This window comes from Thermobia domestica, chromosome 3, assembly GCF_964235325.1.
Source record: "Thermobia domestica chromosome 3, izTheDome1.hap1.1, whole genome shotgun sequence".
Taxonomy (NCBI): Eukaryota; Metazoa; Arthropoda; class Insecta; order Zygentoma; family Lepismatidae; genus Thermobia; species Thermobia domestica.
In genome coordinates, this window is record NC_137456.1 from 106,594,436 (window position 1) to 106,612,495 (window position 18,060).

The 18,060-nt window shown below is 36.3% G+C and overlaps 1 protein-coding gene across 2 annotated transcripts in view; it reads left to right on the forward strand.

The window, feature by feature from the left end:
* The first annotated feature begins 489 nt into the window (after positions 1–489).
* The window catches only part of LOC145680645 (uncharacterized), a 193,673-nt gene continuing 176,102 nt past the window's right edge, over positions 490–18,060 (forward strand). For both annotated transcript variants that reach the window (XM_081751351.1, XM_081751349.1), the window contains exon 1: positions 490–643. In XM_081751351.1, the coding sequence (XP_081607477.1) occupies positions 623–643 (21 nt within the window). In that variant the 5' untranslated portion in view covers positions 490–622. The remainder of the gene's footprint in view (positions 644–18,060) is intronic.

An 18,060-nucleotide genomic window follows, 5' to 3' on the forward strand; every position in this document is an offset into this window, starting at 1 on the left:
TTCACGTGTCTTGAACAATGTTTTATAGAAAGTCTTGAGTGATCTTGTTCAAGCTTTTCTTGATCGTGCTTTAGGAAATCATTTAGAGCACAAAAAGATAAATACAAATATAGATAGATAGTTTGACAATGTATTATAAACCTACACACACTTTAATACCAAGATACAGAAATGTCCGCAGCATTTTTACCAAAGGTGACAAAACATCGACACGCCAGCGAAGTCGCAAATTCACACACCTAATAACTTTCAACAAGTACATGAGTATTATGAGTGGCATTATGATTTTTTCGTAGCCCATATTTCATAACAGCTTTCGCCAAAGTTGCGATGCGTAACAGAACGCAAATTGTGCAAAAATCAATTCTAAAATGCAGATCTCGCATTGCGTTGGCGCAAACTAATATAGAAAGTGGTTCATTGTTTCAAGATTGAGTCTCACGATTTGGCGACACTGCAGAACTATAAGACGTATCGTCTGCATTGGTTTGCACTCTGGCGCTGCGCTGCAACTGAAATTTGGTGGGAGATTGGAGAAACATTTGGTTGCGTTGTTTTGCTTATTGGTGCATGTTGTTACAAACGACGACTGAAGGTGTTTTAGTTGAGTATAGTGTGGAAGATGGTTGCAGAAGAAGGAAAGGTAACGTACTTTTAAAAATATGTATGTTGACAATTAGTATACGAGAAATTAGAGAACAATATTGAATAAGAGAAACTGATTCATATTTATCATGATATAAACACAAAGGTGGGTGGGTGAATTTGACAAATATATAGAACTCCGCAGTAAATTGAAATAGGATGTATGCACGTCTTAGATGAAGAGTTACTTCCGGCTAACCTTGTGTAGTCAAATTTGCCATATTTTTTAATGTACAGTACAATCTGCTTCGTGTTAGGGACAGAATCTCAAAATATGTTATTTGTTATAAGGCAGAATCTGTTATAAAATTATGCACATACCGTTGGAGCAGAGAAGAGTTCAAAGGATAGATTGTAGAAGCTGATTAAATAAAACAAGATTTAGATAATATGTTCTTGAAAAAATACAAAATGATAGTTACTTGTAATGTTTTGTCACCTTCTGGAATCTATCCTTTGAACTCTCTTCTTCTTCTTTGTTCTAACGGTATGTGCATGATTTCAAAACGGATTCAGCCTTTACTTATAACAAATAACATATTCTGAGATTCTGTCCGTAACACTTTGCGAGAGTCTCTCGCGGCTTCCAGAAGGTCAGTTTAACTATGACAGTCCCGGATTTACATCACGTCGCCCCACCTTCCCCAAATTGTTCAAAACTCCCGTGTCTCGGGTTTTCTCTAATCATTAATAGAGATTATTGTGCTATAAATACCGCTCATGTTTGTCATCGATACTCGTAATTGAATCGTGGGGGGCACGGTGGCTCAGTGGTAGAGCGTTCACCTCTGGTGCTTGGGGTCCCGGGTTCGATCCCAGCCCCCGTCAAGTGAACTTTGTGGTGGACAAACACCGTGCTCGTGGGTTTTCTCGGGGTTCTCCCGTTTCCTCCCACTTTCTTCATTCCACCATTTTCATTCATCTCTCATTATCACCGTCTCCTTTAGCCTCACCGGCATAACCGTGGGACGTAAAACTTAAAGATTTCATTTTTCATTTTCGTAATTGAATCAGTCATTTCGAAAAGTCCATATATCCACCAAAGTAAATTGTCGAGAAAGGAAAAAAAAAAATAATAACTTTTGATTGGAAGCTCGATGTGTACTATGGCATCGATGATAATGAGGCAAGTGTAGGATATGTAACATAATGTCACCATACGATTGATCTTTTCACAGGGGATGCTCCCCCCCCTAAATTTACGGAGAACTCGGCTCCACCTCCGCTTTAGGTAACAGCTAGTAAGTTAATTTCTTGGAGTAGAAATTTCTCAGATGAGTGTTCAGAATAACAGATTTTAATATTCCCATATCTTTAAAAATGGGCTTTGTGGTGGACAAGTTCCGTATGCGCGGGCATAGCCGTAGCTACGGTGTGAGAGAGCAGGGCCGTCACATGGGGAGAGAAAAATGTTGAAAAGAGTAAACGACTGGACCCCGTAAAAGTATTGGCTTCTTATTAAATCAATATTTTTGTCAAGAAATAAATTTGGTAGAAAAAAAAAATTGCTGGCTCCACTCGCAACCCATACATTTCAATAACAGTTAAGAGTTTTTACTTATTACTTAAAAAGAAAGTTACCGTATTATGTCATTTCTTAATGACAATTGTGATATACAATGTACCGAATAATTACTTATAGTGTACGCAGGACTGTTTTCACGGTGATGAGTTTGGTTAGTTAATCTCACTTTTTTACTCAATGGGGTTAATCATGACGGTGAGAATGAAGCTATGAAAATGAGAGGGATGAAGAGACACACGCAAGTTGCTGTTTGCGCGGGGACATTAAAAGATAATATAAACAAGCGGAATAACATTTTCCAGTTGTAGAATAGGGGATTAAGGCGTCAGAACTTAACAAATTACATCTTTTACAAAGACTAATCATTTTCAGTGATTCTTAATATTCCATCATGATATATGAAATGCTTGCAATCTAAAGGGATATATTGGGATAATTTCTCTATCAACTATTTGCATCCCCAGGATATATTTTCTGTATATATTTATTCGTATCTAGTTGTGATACTTTTATGTACAGTATACATTATGTGTATATGTTAGTATATTTTTAAATATGTTAATTAATAATAAATAACCTTTAATTCAGAATTTTTATTTACTAAGAAATTAAATAATTACATAACTTCAAAGATATGTGGTAGACAAAGTATATTTTGGATTTTAAATACAAACATTAAATATATTCAGCTCCATTCATCAATACTGAGAAACTCGCAAAGAAGGCTTCTTCTGAATCCGTAGTACATTTCACTTTTTATTTATTTATTTATTTTTACCGTAAAAGAATCGAAATTAAAAAGCTATTTGTGTGGTCACATACAAAATAAAATTTCAAAAAATTATAATTACTGGAAATTAATGCTGTAGCCCATTTCGAATAGTTGTACTGTAAATTTCCATGCTGTTCTGAAAGTGGATCTGTATACAACCAAAGGTAGTTTGGTCAAGTTTAAGAAAAGTCCAAATCTTGAAACCGGCTCTTATTTGTAAAAGGATACATAATGATCGTTTTTGGCTGTTGCATTGGACTGTCCAAGCAACCTGATATAAATTCAGTGTAGCATAACAACAAAAGCTGCTTATCTTATATATATCGTGGCACGGAATTTACTTCGCCCCGGGCGTCGAAATCAGTAGCTACGGCTGTGTGCGTGGGTTTTCACGAGGTCCTTCCCATTTCCGTCATTCCACAATCATCATCCATCTCAGTCTCCCTGACCTTCGGTGCATCATCGAGGAATGGTAAAAAGAGCTTTTCTAGAATTATCCGATCATCTGTGTAGTTGAGACTTGCTGGTGGTCTACTGCAGTGTTGACTAAACGTTCATACAGACAATCGGGGAAAAAAATGGAGCCTTAATATTTCCGACGAAGTTAACACTATGAAGTACTTTTATTACACGAATTTTAAAAGCTCTGGTCATTCTAGTTCTGGGACCGCACATGACTTAAACCTGATTAAAGCAAACGCTTATTATTATTATTAAACTTTATTACACTTTCGGCAACATATCATAGCTATAGACAGGGTGCGAATTACCGGGGGGGATGAGGGGGATTTCCCCCCTCAATCACATTTTGTTCCCCCCCAAAGAAGTCAGCTGAAGTATCCCCACCGGGGATGCTCGCTTTCCCCCTCAAACTATGCTTAGTATAACTCCAAATTTCACTGATTTTTGTTATTTGTTGTAAATTTAATCTTCTAGCTGTATTTCGAAATGATCGATGTAAACTGTTCAGTTTTGGTCATTTCTACTTACCACCTAATTACCCACTATTTTCAACGTTGTTTAGTAGAACTATATTATTATGACTACGGTTGTTACTTGCAACTGTACCTTCGTACCCTTCAGTTCGTCATCGTTTGTGAATTTGAATGTACTAATTGCGTATAACAAAGCCACATATAGATTTATAAATGTTCTTAGCGGTTGGCCAAGAAGAAGTAAACAAATAGCTTCTTCTACCATACTTGGCGAAGTTCGGATATGTCATATTCATCCTCTATATTTGTATCGATTATCATCTTATTTTAATTTTTGTTATAACATGTTATTTCATTTTCCAGTGTACTCTTTCTTAGCACATGGTCTTCATTCCCTAGTAGGTTGTGTGTATGCAACTCAAAAGTTGCATTTAATTTGTGATAATTAGCATAGTAATCACTGCTTTTACAGTTTACAGAAATGAACTTTTGAAACTGTACTCAAAATCTGAGATATAGGTATTCTCTCGTAAGTATATGTTAACGTACACGCTGGGGGATACGCTCCTAGTGAGCAGACATGTTAATGAAGGTGATTTTTAGGTGAATAAGCGAATAATTCAAGATTTGTTTCAGCATTTGTTAATACGACTGGTTCTCCGTGTCATTGTCCGTGTCTGTATAAGCATTTCAACTGGAGCGGGTTTTTTAAAAATTAACCCTTTATTTTTCCATCTTTTCGCTGTACAGTTTGCTGTCCACGCAATTAATGTTGTCTGAAAAACTTCAGTGTAATGTTTTACTTTATTTGAATAACGTAGCCCATAGTGAATCAACTCATCTTCAACCTAACCGTGCCCATCATGGAATCGATATTTGGAGAAAAAAGTCGTGGTGAGCACAGCTTTAGCGGGAAGTAGAAGCACAAGCTCGAAATTTGAATTGAGATATTTTAAATATTTGGCCTTCGATTTGACCTTGATGTGAGAAATCGGGACCAGCAACAATCCATTTCTTATTTGATAGGCTAATATCTAGATTATCTTTTTTTTTTTTAAAAAAAAAAAAAAGTCCGGTTTAACTGATAATTTTAGTGGTTTTCACAAGACTGAAGTAGGTTTCTTTTCGCAACCTGTATGTATTAATGCAAAGTGGAAGCTTTCAATATGAGTGGAAAAATTAACATATGCTTGTGATCATGGCTATCGCTCGAGCCGAATTATTAACTAAATAAACCTTAGAGAGCTACGGGGACAAGAGTGAGTACAACATTAAAACACGTTCAGAAAGGTTTAGTGGGGTGTGTGTATGCCACACAATATATATGTGCATAGTTATTGTCGGTAGATTTGTTAAATTAATAAATCTCTTATTTATTACACATGCCACACACACACACACACACACACATATATATATATATATATATATATATATATATATATATATATATATATATATATATATATATATATATGGGGGTAAGGCATTTATTGTCTCATTTTGAAATTTGAACCCTCAGACTATGTCCTTTGGCCTAATTTTATCCCCCCCAATATAGGTTATCTAATTCGCACACTGGCTATAGACTAGGCCTACCTGTTGGAAAGTGTAATACATATTATAATACTAAGTGCTTGCTTTAGTCATGTTTTATATTTACTTAAGATTTTTGAAAATACACCAAAATTGCGAGTCCATAAGACAGAAAATTCTTACACCCACTTCATTTTACGCTACTGCAGCTACTCTTTCAACTTGTTCCTTTCAACGGAAACTGTGTAACGGTTGGAACTGTTCTTCGGTAGAGGCAAAAGGCAAAGGGATAACAAAACAAAACTGGGTTGTAGAGGAGCGGTCACGCTGTATATCTGGCCAACTAGTGCTGATTGGAACGAACAAAGAAAAGAAACATCGAACTAAGTGCTTAATCACAGATGGACAAGTTATTAGCAGCACAAAAGCCACTGATCGCAAAAGTAACTTTTTGTTGCAGTCTTGGAAGTTGAATCCCAGAGATTTAGCGACTTTTCTCCGAGATTGGCAACACATCTATTGTTGACGGCAATTCGGTCGTTGTACTTTACAAGAACTACATCTGTTTAGATTCCACCCCCCCCCCCCCAGAGTTGGTGGCAACACCTAGGTCGCCAAAGTGGATTAATTAAGTCGTGGATAAGTCAGTTACAAGATGTGCTATGAAATTCATTATTTCTGCTGGATCATATCGAGCCCCCAAAAACTCGATAACTGCACTAATGTTAATTAATTAAAGTGGGTATATTGTATGCCGTAATGAATTGTATACGCAAGTACGCTGAAACGTATGCCACTGAAACGCATACGTAAGACCACATTGCTGTGAAACGTATATGTCTTGATCAACCTGTGGCGCTTTAGCAATTGTTAATAATCAGTAGAATTTTTCTCACTTTGTAGATCAGGCGTGGCCTATACAGACTTTCTCTTATTTTATTCATCGTTGGTTTATTGATTTAAAGTTTAATGCCTTGTTCAGCACCGAAGCTATGCGAGTTCTACCCAGTCGTTCTTTCAGAAAAAATGTTCAGGGGGCACTTCTGATACTATTTTATTTATTATATTATATATGTATTATTTTGGTCTCGTCCGGGAGGGCACTCTCAGAGCTCCGGGGGAGCAGTGCCCTCCCAAAAGACATGTCTGGAAGAAACATTGGTTCTATCTACAGCTTAACATAAAGTCCAGCCCGAACTTCCAATGGGGATCGAACCCAGGTCTCTTGGTAGTGGCACATTTACTTTCTTGTCAAAGCTACTGGTGCGTTTTCGATATATATATATATATATATATATATATATATATATATATATATATATATATATATATATATATATATATATATATATATATATATATATATTAAGCCCTATCAATGATAAGTTTCTCATGTCGTTCGAACGGGATGCAGTGAGTCAGAAATTAAATTGTTAATTATGAATGTAGTTCTAATACAACTCTTTCGTAGTTACTCTAATCATCTTTTCATTCATCAGATCATGTCGCGGGCCGGAAATAACATTTCATTGGGACCGCATGTGGCTCGCGGGACTTAGTCAATCAGTGGAATAGAGTAAAGAATACAGAGTAGTAAGTATTCATCAGTCTATGGCATTGCTTTCCAACCTTTTCCGTATGGTGGCATTATTAGCACACACAGTTTTACAGGAGTGTGGGAGACCCGGGTTCAGTTCCCGACGGGAGCTCATGTTCGGATTCCACGTTAATCAGTAAGTTCACGTCTCATCATATCCTCGCTGCTGATAGGGACGTTAAACTGAAAATCACCTCACCTCAGTTTTACATGACACTAGTCTTTTTTTTCACACAACATACTGGTATTTATTATTATTATTATTATTATTATTATTATTATTATTATTATTATTATTATTATTATTATTATTATTATTATTATTATTATTAATTACTCTGCCTTTTGGCAGTTCCTGGAACTAATTACTTTTTTTCAATTTTAATTTTAGATTTGGGCTTGGGAATTTGTTCCACGTTTCTCGATCTTCAGCTTTCTGTTTTAACTCCGAATATTTTCTATTTTTCAAATCATCGGTCAGTTGTTCTTCCCATTCCTCGCTTTCCTTCCGTCTTCCCTTCTATGGCGCTATGAAGAATACAATTTATCTTCGCAAGATGTGTCCAATCTAATTGGCCTTCCTACGAAGGATGCTGGCTAGGAGTGTTCTCTTCTCCTATCCGTTTCAAAGCATCTTCGTTTGTTAATTTCTGTCCATTTTAAGTTTTCCATATTCTTCCAACACCACATTTGAAAGCTCTCTAAATATTTCTTTAACTTAATGTCCAAGTGTCTGAACCATACAGTCCAATACTCGATATATAGCATTTTAACTTTTACCTTGCAAGTGACACTTCCGAAGTGTAACACTCCGATTTTGATCAAATTTGGCAGGTAGATACTACACATGAAATATACACAATGTTTTTTTATTTCCTGCAGAAGAACTGTTTTAGGGGGCAAAAGCCCCCACCCAAAATTTTGAAAGTTGACGACCGAAAAGCAAATAAACAAGTGAACCGAAGTCGACGAAATTGTACGCACATATTGTAAACATAAAATGAGGGAATACGTGTTTTGTATTTTCCTGGAAAAAACGGTTAGGTGGGACACGGACCCCTCCAAAACTTTCATCACGAAATATCTAAAGTACTAGTAACAGTGTCAGATGCGTGTAAAGGACATGAAGAATTGCAACGAAACTTTGTGTATGAACAATACCGGTACGCAAAAAGTAAACGAATACGTTTTTCTGTTATTTTCTGCGGAAAGAGCTGTTTTAGAGGGGGCAAAAGCCCCCACCCAAAATTTTTAAAGTTGACACCCGAAAGCCAAAAATAATTGAACCGAAGTAAACGAAATTGTACACACATATTGCAGACATAAAATGAGGGAATACTGGTTTCTTATTTTCCTGGGGAGAAAAAAAAGAACGAAAACCGTTTAGGTGGGACACAGACCCCTCCAAAACTTTGATCGTGTAATATCAAAAGTGCTAATAACAGTATGTCAGAAGTGCTTAAAGGACATGATTGGAACGACACATTGTGTAGGGACAAAAATAAACAAATACGTTTTGTTTTTTTTATTTTCTGCGGAAAAACTTTTAGGGGGCAAAAGCCCCCACCCAAAATTTTAAAATTTGACGCCCAAAAGGCAAGAAGAAGTGTACCGAATTGAATGACATTGTGCACAGGTATTGTAGACATAAAATGAGGGAATACGGGTTTCGTATTTTCCTGAAAAAAAAAAAAAAAAAAAAAAAGCGGTTGAGTGAGGCACGGACCTTCTAAACAGTCGATTACGAAATCTCAAAAGTGCAAATAAGAATACGTCAGAAGTTCCTAAAGAATATGGAACGAAACTTTGTATAGGCATAATTTGCAAAACAATAAATGAAACGTGTTTTAATTTGTGCGGAAAAGCAGTGCGGGTCTAGGCCCCATCCAAAAATAAATAAATAAATATTACCGTAATAGCGCAGGAAGGAGTGGACCTAAGCAAATAAAATTGTGTGCAGATATTTTATAGACTATGCAAAAATAAGGCCTTTCGTGTTTCTCAAGTTTCCCTAACCGTTTTGCTTCAAATTTGGTACATCGACAGCAAACTAGAAATAAATCGACACGTATTTTTGTTTATGCGGAAAAACATATTTTAGCTTCAGGTCATATTTAGGTCCGAAGTAACATAAAGCATATATTTTAAACGAGTTTCATTCATTGTTTGGAGATATTGCCAACGTGTATAACCGATATTGGCAACGAGATTATTTAGAACTTCTTTCTTAGAAATATTTGGTCTTGTATAACGCTATTTGAAGGACAACAATGTGAGGGGTGACTCCTCGAATTAGTGTAGCCTCAACTACTTTGAAAAAACAAATCATAACCAGCCTCTCTGTATCTCTTCCGTTTCCTCGCCTGCAGAAGTCCTTTTTCTTTGCTGCATGTAGGTGAAATTCACAACCGGGGGAGTCTTCCAATACACAGGAGTTGAAGGCAGGCACTTAGCCAGGATTTCGTAAAAGGGGGGGGGGGGGGTCCGTGACATGAAATACTTTGGTCATCACACTAGGTGCTCGATTATTCTAAACTATTTTATTGGAACATATATTGGTTCGTTTAGCCAGAATTTCGTAATGCGGGGGGAGAGGGGTAACGTGAAATACTGAAGGCCCAGGAGCTTGATCAATCTGAACTATTTTACTGGCAACATTGGTTTGTTAGGACAATATAATGAGGATATACTAGTAAGTATTTTAATTTAAAAAAATAAGAAATCTCGAGTAAAAGAATTAAAAAAAAAGTATTGAAAAAGATTTTACATTTACGTTCCTTCTGTTTGTTCAAATATAACAATTTTCCGTTCTTTATGATCTCAACTATTATAAAATGCACATATCCACTATTATAACTGTTATGATAAAAAAATGTCTATGCTGTTACAGAATGGCACTATGCTTTCGAAAGCTTGAAATTTCCCTGACTAGTAGCAGAAATTCTGAAAATTCCGTAACTTTTTCTAGAAATTTCAAATTCCCTGACTTTTCCAGGATATCCCACTCATTCGCCACCGTGTATTGCAAGTAATACAAATCTCCTCATAAGAAAGAGTAACCAAATGCTTGCTCTATTTTTTTTTTTTTAATTTTTAACGCTGATTCTTCTTTTTCTCGTTTCTTTTTGTTTCATCCTTATTTTTTTTTATTTCTGGTCTCGAAGAGGAGGGCCGGACCCCCTCCCTTGACTTCGTGCCTGGTTGAAGGTAGTATTGTGAAAATACTGGTAATCCATAGTGGGTGCGATTGGAGATATAATCCTCTGGAGAGAATTCCTCACTAGGTCGCCAATTGAAATCTTTTAGTTTAACGTCCCACAATTATGTCATTAGCGGCCCATACATGTACACACTTGCATGACCAACATCCATGAAAGATTTGTCTCATCATGTATGTTGGAAGAATTTTTTGCCCACACACGCACCAACACGCTGTTCAACTTACTAGAAGTTGTTTGAGAAATGTGGAGGACGGAGACCGTGAAGAGTCGAATGGTAAGACAATATGATTGCTACCAACTAGTAGTGACTATCGAGGTCTCTTAATTCTACATGCCAGTATACAGGAATAAGTGTGAAAATAAAACTAGTTGCAATAATATTTTATTTTAATTACCTGTGGAGATGACTCATCAGGCTCTTCATCACTGCTGTATTCATCTAGGTTGCTTTTGCTTACACGTGTTTCTTCCTAATCCGATAAAAATTAAAGTTAATCGTAATACCACAGGAGTGTAGCCATGGGGAGGAGGGCGTCGGGGCCAGTCCCCCCAAATGATTACCTGGACCCCCTAAACGACCAGTTTTTAAAACATCATCGTAAAATTATATCGCTCCAGTCATTTAATATAACAAAGTTTACATATAATTAATAATTTACGTTAAATTATTTACCGATTGAAAAATAATATGGTGTATCTTCTGTGTAAGGAATGACCAAATGCACAGGTTGCTACCACATCTACTACAATCGATTGATCTAGTGCTCCTGTGCGGATCACTGCCAACTTGGTTGAGTTGATTTTGAGTTTAACGTCCCGTTCAGCAGCGAGGCTATATGAGACGTGGACCTACTGATTAACGTGGAATCCGAACCACATTAGTTCCCACTGGGAATCGAACCCGGGTCTCCCACGCCAACATGTCCAAATTGGATGGAAATGGTTTAGATAATGGAACTAAATTATTCCACACAAATTATAATATTTTGTCTAATTTTTCTTTAAATTTGTGTCAATATAAACTCATAACAAACAAATGGACTTCGAAATATATATATATATATATATATATATATATATATATATATATATATATATATATATATATATATATATATATATATATATACTTATTTGTAACAGCAGATTACACGATTTACTGTGATTTTATATAAGAGGCTGATCCAGAGGGGCGATAACCCCCAGAAGATGAAGATTTCTTATTTTATATATAAATAAAACCCATCCCAGAGTTTGAAGCTCTTAAAGGTAGCTCTAAGTAGCAGTATTATAACCCACCGACCCCCAGAAGTCCGTCCTGGATCCGCCCCTGTTTTATATTTGACAGTTTGAAGACAAACGTTTCAACAAGGTACTATAAATACTGCTACAAAACTATCGCCGTAAACTGAGTGTTTTAAAAAACACATTTTTTTATCAGTTGGAAAATATGGTGAAAAACAACGTTTTAAATTTAATTCAGTTTTTCAGTTTGAATTTTATTCGCTTTTTTCCACTTGGTGTAAAACAAGAAGTGATATATAGCTGTTAATAAAATAATTATAATGTTTTTTAGTCACGAATAATAAATAAATATTTTTGTCAGGAAATTTTAAAGAAATTAAATGAAATTAAAAAAAAAATCAGTCTTATGTAGATAGGTTCTGTGTACAAGGACTTGGATTGAAATAGTTTTACACAAAGATATAACGTTTGCTTCTTGGTTAAGTATAATAAAAACTACCTGGTACATAATATTTTTGAAGAAAAACCTTAAAAAACAGTGTGTTTAGATTTTCGGACGGAAACAAAAAAATTCCGTTTTTTCAGCCCTCAAAATCTCTAGCTGTAACACATTTTTTGGGGTTTTGTACGTTGTAGCTGTCTCTCCTCAAAAACGACCCCCCTAGATAAGCCTGCTGGCTACACCCCTGTAGTACCATAACTTTGGCATGTAAATTTCATGAGCGGCAGAACCACTTAATTTCCTTTTTCTCACTTTGATGTGCTCTCTTCTGTAGTTGGAGCGCAACGTATTTATTTATCCTCCTTTTAACAACTATCAAGTGTGGAGTGAGGTTGAAATTCTCTCAGCTTTTCTAGATTTTCAAATGTAGAATTCTTTACGTCATTCCCCACACAGTAGTTTTTTTTTTTTTTAATTTTTATTTTACCTTCCAAAAACATGGTACTTCTTTGTATACCTGAATAAATGCATGCACAGAATCCCTTGTCATGTAACGCATATCTCTCTCTCTCTATGTTTTGATGCTCCAGGAATAACGAAGATCACCAATCTTGAACGACCTTGGCATGCGACGGAGGAGAGAGTCTCGTGATTTCTTCCGCTGTCGTGATTGGCGGACCTAAATATAAAACAGCCACCTTGCATGAGTGAGCCCATACACGGTAAACATGCATGTAGAACGGCAAAAACATTAAGCATGTTTTCAGAAGATTTTGAAAACTTTCAACATGAATGAACGAGGCCATACACGATCAACTTGCCTGTGGTTTTATCATTTTTCATACAAGTCGGGCTGTTTCTTCAGGCATGTGTTTACGTGTATGGGCCGCAATTTAGGTTAAGGGAGGCAAATGATTATGGCAAGTAAGTGATGATGGAAGAGTCGGTGGAATAAGAATGTGGAAGACAATGGGAGTGCCCGAGAAAGCGCATGAGCGTGATATTGTCCATCACAAAATAACTTGACTCGCAGAAACCTCACACACCAGAGGTAAGCCACCGTGCCCCTCCCCCTGGAATCATCACTGGCACTTTACGATAGACATTTCACGCTGAGCTTATGAATGTTTTGCGAGTATAGGAGATATTTGGCGTTCGTTGAAGGTTTTATTGTCAAGAGCCTCGCATCTGTTCCAAGATGCATAAAGTCAAGTACTCTAGTAGTTTGACGTTGCTTAGTTTTAGGTTATATTTTTTCATTTTTAGGGGATAAGTGTTTGCATATTTTCAAACTTTTTAGTTCATAGAAGTTCGAGCTCTACTTAGTATACAGGTTCACTTTCGTGTTCGTGCAGCATTAGCAACAGAGTTATCTAGTGCTACCATTGAACGTTATTCGCACCAACTTGTAGAAATCATATCTTGATCACACAGTTAATGAGTTGAATGAAAAGAAGGAATTTCAGTATTTTATCACAAGGTGTTCATTCTTTGGTGGTTCTAGGGTGTGCAGGCCGGTAGCCAGCCCAAAAATGTAAGGGGGGGGGGGCGATGCAACCATATTATATTTAATCACCGTATTATAGTTCATTTGCAAGCCTACCGTGAAAATTTTAGGAGTAGCAAAAATTTAGGTTGGCCGCCCCCTAGACCCCCTGGATACGGCCCTGAGGGTGTATGTTTGTGTATAGGATGGTGTTATACCGCCTGTTCTTTTACGAACGCTGGGGTAGCATGAAGACAGAACGTAGACGAAAATGTTGATGTGTGTGTGTGTAGAAATTTAATATTGAGCATTCCGTTGATAAATTGAGATCGAGATCGTACGGCCCGCACAGGCTTTTATCTCAACTGTTAACTTTGGTATTTTTAATATACACAAACATTTCAGAACAAATAAAGGAAAATTAAATAACCTTACGGCACCAGTGCCACAAGAGAAAGATAGATTTTGTCTGCTTAGAGTGTAAAATAGATGGTAATATTTTGAAAAGGTTGCAGAAACCAATGAGTTAGAGTAATACTCGACCTGTCGTCTTTCGGAATATAGTATATAGGATCTTGATACTCTGTTGTAACTTTTAAACAAATAGATACAAAATTCTGAAATTTCGTAGCATGCAAATATCAAGAATGGGACATGTTTTACATATGTATTGAAAAATAATCCCCTATTTTCGTTTACTTTCTTTTCATTCTAGACGTATTTCTTTTATTCTTTTTGGCACATATGCACATTGTAATTTTGTAGTTCTTCTATAGTATCGTCCACCCCTTGTTAATGAGCTACAAATGTTTCCCTCGGAGCAAAAGATGTTTTGAGAAAACCTTAAGGGAATTCCTATCTCAAAACCTCTGCTACCTGTCGACAAACCTTTTGTTGATAGCTGGATTCGTGTTCTCTCTTCCACGTCCTAAGCTACATCTCAGCGACGGCATTGCCGGCCACGTGTGCAAAGCAACGCCGGCGGGGCTTCTGCCGACTTTGCCGGTATCGTGTGCAAACACGCTAAAGCTCCCCACTGATGAAAGGAGCCGATATAACTAATGGATTGACCAAAACAGACAGGGTAAACAAATACGTATAAACATTTTCTGAATTCTTGTACGTGCCTTTTCATATTTACATCTTCCTTCACCACCCCTTTCAGTTTAGTGTTCTGGCCAAGAACAAATCGTGGGATTCCTTTGTTTCCAGTCACAAATACAGAACATTGCCTCTCATATAGAAATACGAAAGAGTTATCATAAATAATAATAATAAAAGGGTATTTTGCATGTAAGATACGCAGGTAAATTTATCATTATCATCATATGGTAAACATTCCTTCAATGCGGTCAACTTAAAGTAATAAGTAACGAATGCCTTATGGGGAAAATGCAGGTTCAAGACAAACTAGGTCAAGATGAGCAGGTGGCCAAGTTGACAGGTTTTACTGTAGATCCTTTATAACCCCATTCAGTTCATGAAAGAATCAAATTTGGGACCTCAGAAACCCAAGGCCAATACACTAGCGTTTTGATTTTTTTTTTTTTTTTAATTCTGAGACAAAGGAAGTCTCGCAATAAGAAAACTGCGTATATGTTACGCAGCTATTCATGAAATACAATTACATACAGAATGCACGGTGGCCTCATCTTTGATTCGATTAAAACCCTAACAAGTTTGTGGTGGAAACGTGTTCGTAAGTTTCTCGGAATCTTCCTTTTCCTTCCATTATCTTAATTGCATTAGTTGTTCCATCATTAATTTTTATTATCCCTCTGCTTTAGCCTATAGGTCATAACCGCAGTACGTTGAATTAATAATGTAGTTTTTAGTTTAATATCCTCCTATTTTTCACAGAGACAAAGGGGGACTATGATGATAATGAAAGATGGTGTAGGGAAGAAAGTGGGAGATATGGAAGAACACCGATTAAATCAGTGGCGGCCGGTGGATTGTGGTTTTCGGGTGTTGCAGTACGAACGATAAGAGACAGAAGATATAAAGTTGACTCATTGACTAATCAGCATAACTTTAGATGCAAATGCTATGTGACATGTTAAATAAAACTCTGTTTTTAAAAAATAAAAAATGCAGAACACTTTATCCGATTAATCACCTTAATTAATTAGTAAGTTCAGTATCCTCTCTTTAATTGGAGCAAATCTGTCTAATATATGCTGGTTGAACTCTGGCATTCTTATTGTCAGGTCTTTTTCGATGGAAAGCATAACCATTGGTGATAACCTTTCTTGGGACATTCAATTCCTTAAAAGTGTCAACTCTTTCTCATGTGAAAAAAAAATAAATAAATAAACTTTTCGTCTTTTGCTGACGCCATAGGTACAGTTAATATTAATTTCAGAAGCTTTGTAGATTCACTAAATATTTTTTCTAGATTATTGCGAACGATTCATTCTAGCAAACTCAGTCCCTGACAGTGATCCGAATTCCTCTTCAGCGTTGACTGAAGAGAGTCCGTAGCAGAGATTAGTGTTATAAAAAATGTACATTGAACACACTTTATTCACAGTTTATCCAGGAAAATTAAAAAAAAAATGAGGAAATGTATGTGGTGCAAACAACACTACTGCCATAAGATATCCTGTAAATTTAAACTGGATTTTTTTTTTTTTCGAACACACTCCTGAATTGCCCTTTGCTTGTTTTGTCTAAGCCTTAATTGCAAATTATTCCTCAGTTGAAAGCTGGTCAATGTTTTTTGTAAGTTATTTACAGAAGTCATGGTATACAATTCATTCAGAATTTGTAAGTTATTTACAGCAATAAAGCACACACAATAAAATTAAACCTAATAATTAAAAACCAAACTAGCTGATACAAAAGAGGTACTGGTATATGAATTCCGAATGTCACATATTCATACATCAACACACACACATGTGCGTAAAAGAGAAAACTACATTCCAAATCATCCGTCTTGGTTGTTACGCAATGCACGATGAACACAATATACTTCCACATGTATCGAAACAACGCTTACCAATGTGATATATTCTGGAAAGGAAACCTCAAAACCCGCCAGATGAAGGATCAGCATGTAACAGAAGAAAAAATCAAAGGACATCAAAACAAACAGCACTGCCAGTTCTACACCCAGAAATGTTAACTGGGAGGGGTCCAAAGTATTTGAGGGAGGTCCAATACGTCTACATAATATGGAACCTGTCTTATACTGCACCCGAAAAGACGATAAGCAATTCTTTCTTACTGTCACCTATATTTTTAGAAAAAAATGATAGAACGATTATTTTTATAAGAAAAGAAGAGTACATGATGAGGCGTAAAATAAAATATTTAGCCTACATCAATCGTTTCTTTGTTAAACAAGTATAGTTCGTTAAGAAAATCTACAAATGTTAGTAAAGTTTCGAAATTTTTGGGAGGTCTGGACCCGGTGAACCCCCCTCGTGGCTATGCCCCTGAGCATTGGTAACTAGTCCCAAATTCAATGTGGCGTTCCCCATCATACAGTTTTATGTGGAAATTATCAAGAGTATAAAATATACTTATTTTATAAAAGAAATATGTTTTTACTAAAATATTATCCACAGAGGGGGGGGGGCGATTCTACATACTGACTTATTAATATTTGATTCACAAATTACTGTAGAAGAAGCCTTCATTATCAATATAAGCTAAGAACTAACTTGTAAATGCAGGTCTACTTTCATTTGTTTTCTCCTGTGTGCGTGGGTTTTATCGGGGTTCTCCCGTTTCCTCCCACTTTCTTCATTCCACCATTTCATTCATTACTCATCATCACCGTCTCCTTTAACCTAACCGGCATAACTGTGGGACGTAAAACTCAAAAATTGCATTTTCATTTGTTTTCTCCTCTACTAGATATTTTCTTTCTTATTTTGTAATTCTTCAATCACTTTTTTTTAATTGTCATTATATTGATTTGCTTCAGTATGGTCCCGTAATTCAAAAATATGAATGCATAAAAATAAATTCCATTTGTTAATTGCTAGTGAAAGAAAATTCAGAAATCTTATTTAGCGCGAAAAACCTTCTTTCACTGAAACCGTGCTGTGTTGCAGAAGCACTGCAACGACCAGTCCCTTTAACTTCTGAGATAGGGGAAAGGAGACTTAATATTTGCTCCAATTGCCGCGCTGAAGGAATCTGGTCGTTGTATGCTCGTTGCAACACAATATACATTAGAGACTCTATGACGGAATTAACGGAACGGACAGTTACAGAAGTAAAAAAAAAGTTATTTAAAGTGTATATATGCGAGTATTAAAAAGTATTTTTTCTGTTCTTTACTACTATTGATAATAATATTTTTTCTTGAAATACTTTGGTCGTTGCGCAACGCTGCAACACTAACATTAGCCGCCACTGGATTAAATCCCTACACATATGGTGTTTATCCAGCACGAAGCCCACTTCGAGAGCCAGAATCGAACAAGGGATCCATACACCAGAGGTGAGCACTCTACCAACTGAGCCACAGTTGCCTGCAATAAGAATGTCGCCCTCTGTCCTGATTTTATGCATTTTTCGCAATAAAGTCACTCTTGATGCGATTTTAAATAATGAACCTTCTGCAGGTGACTTCCTGGTTTTATTGCAAATTCTTGATATAGTATACATATATTCTGTTAGTTCTTGGCATCAGTGGTT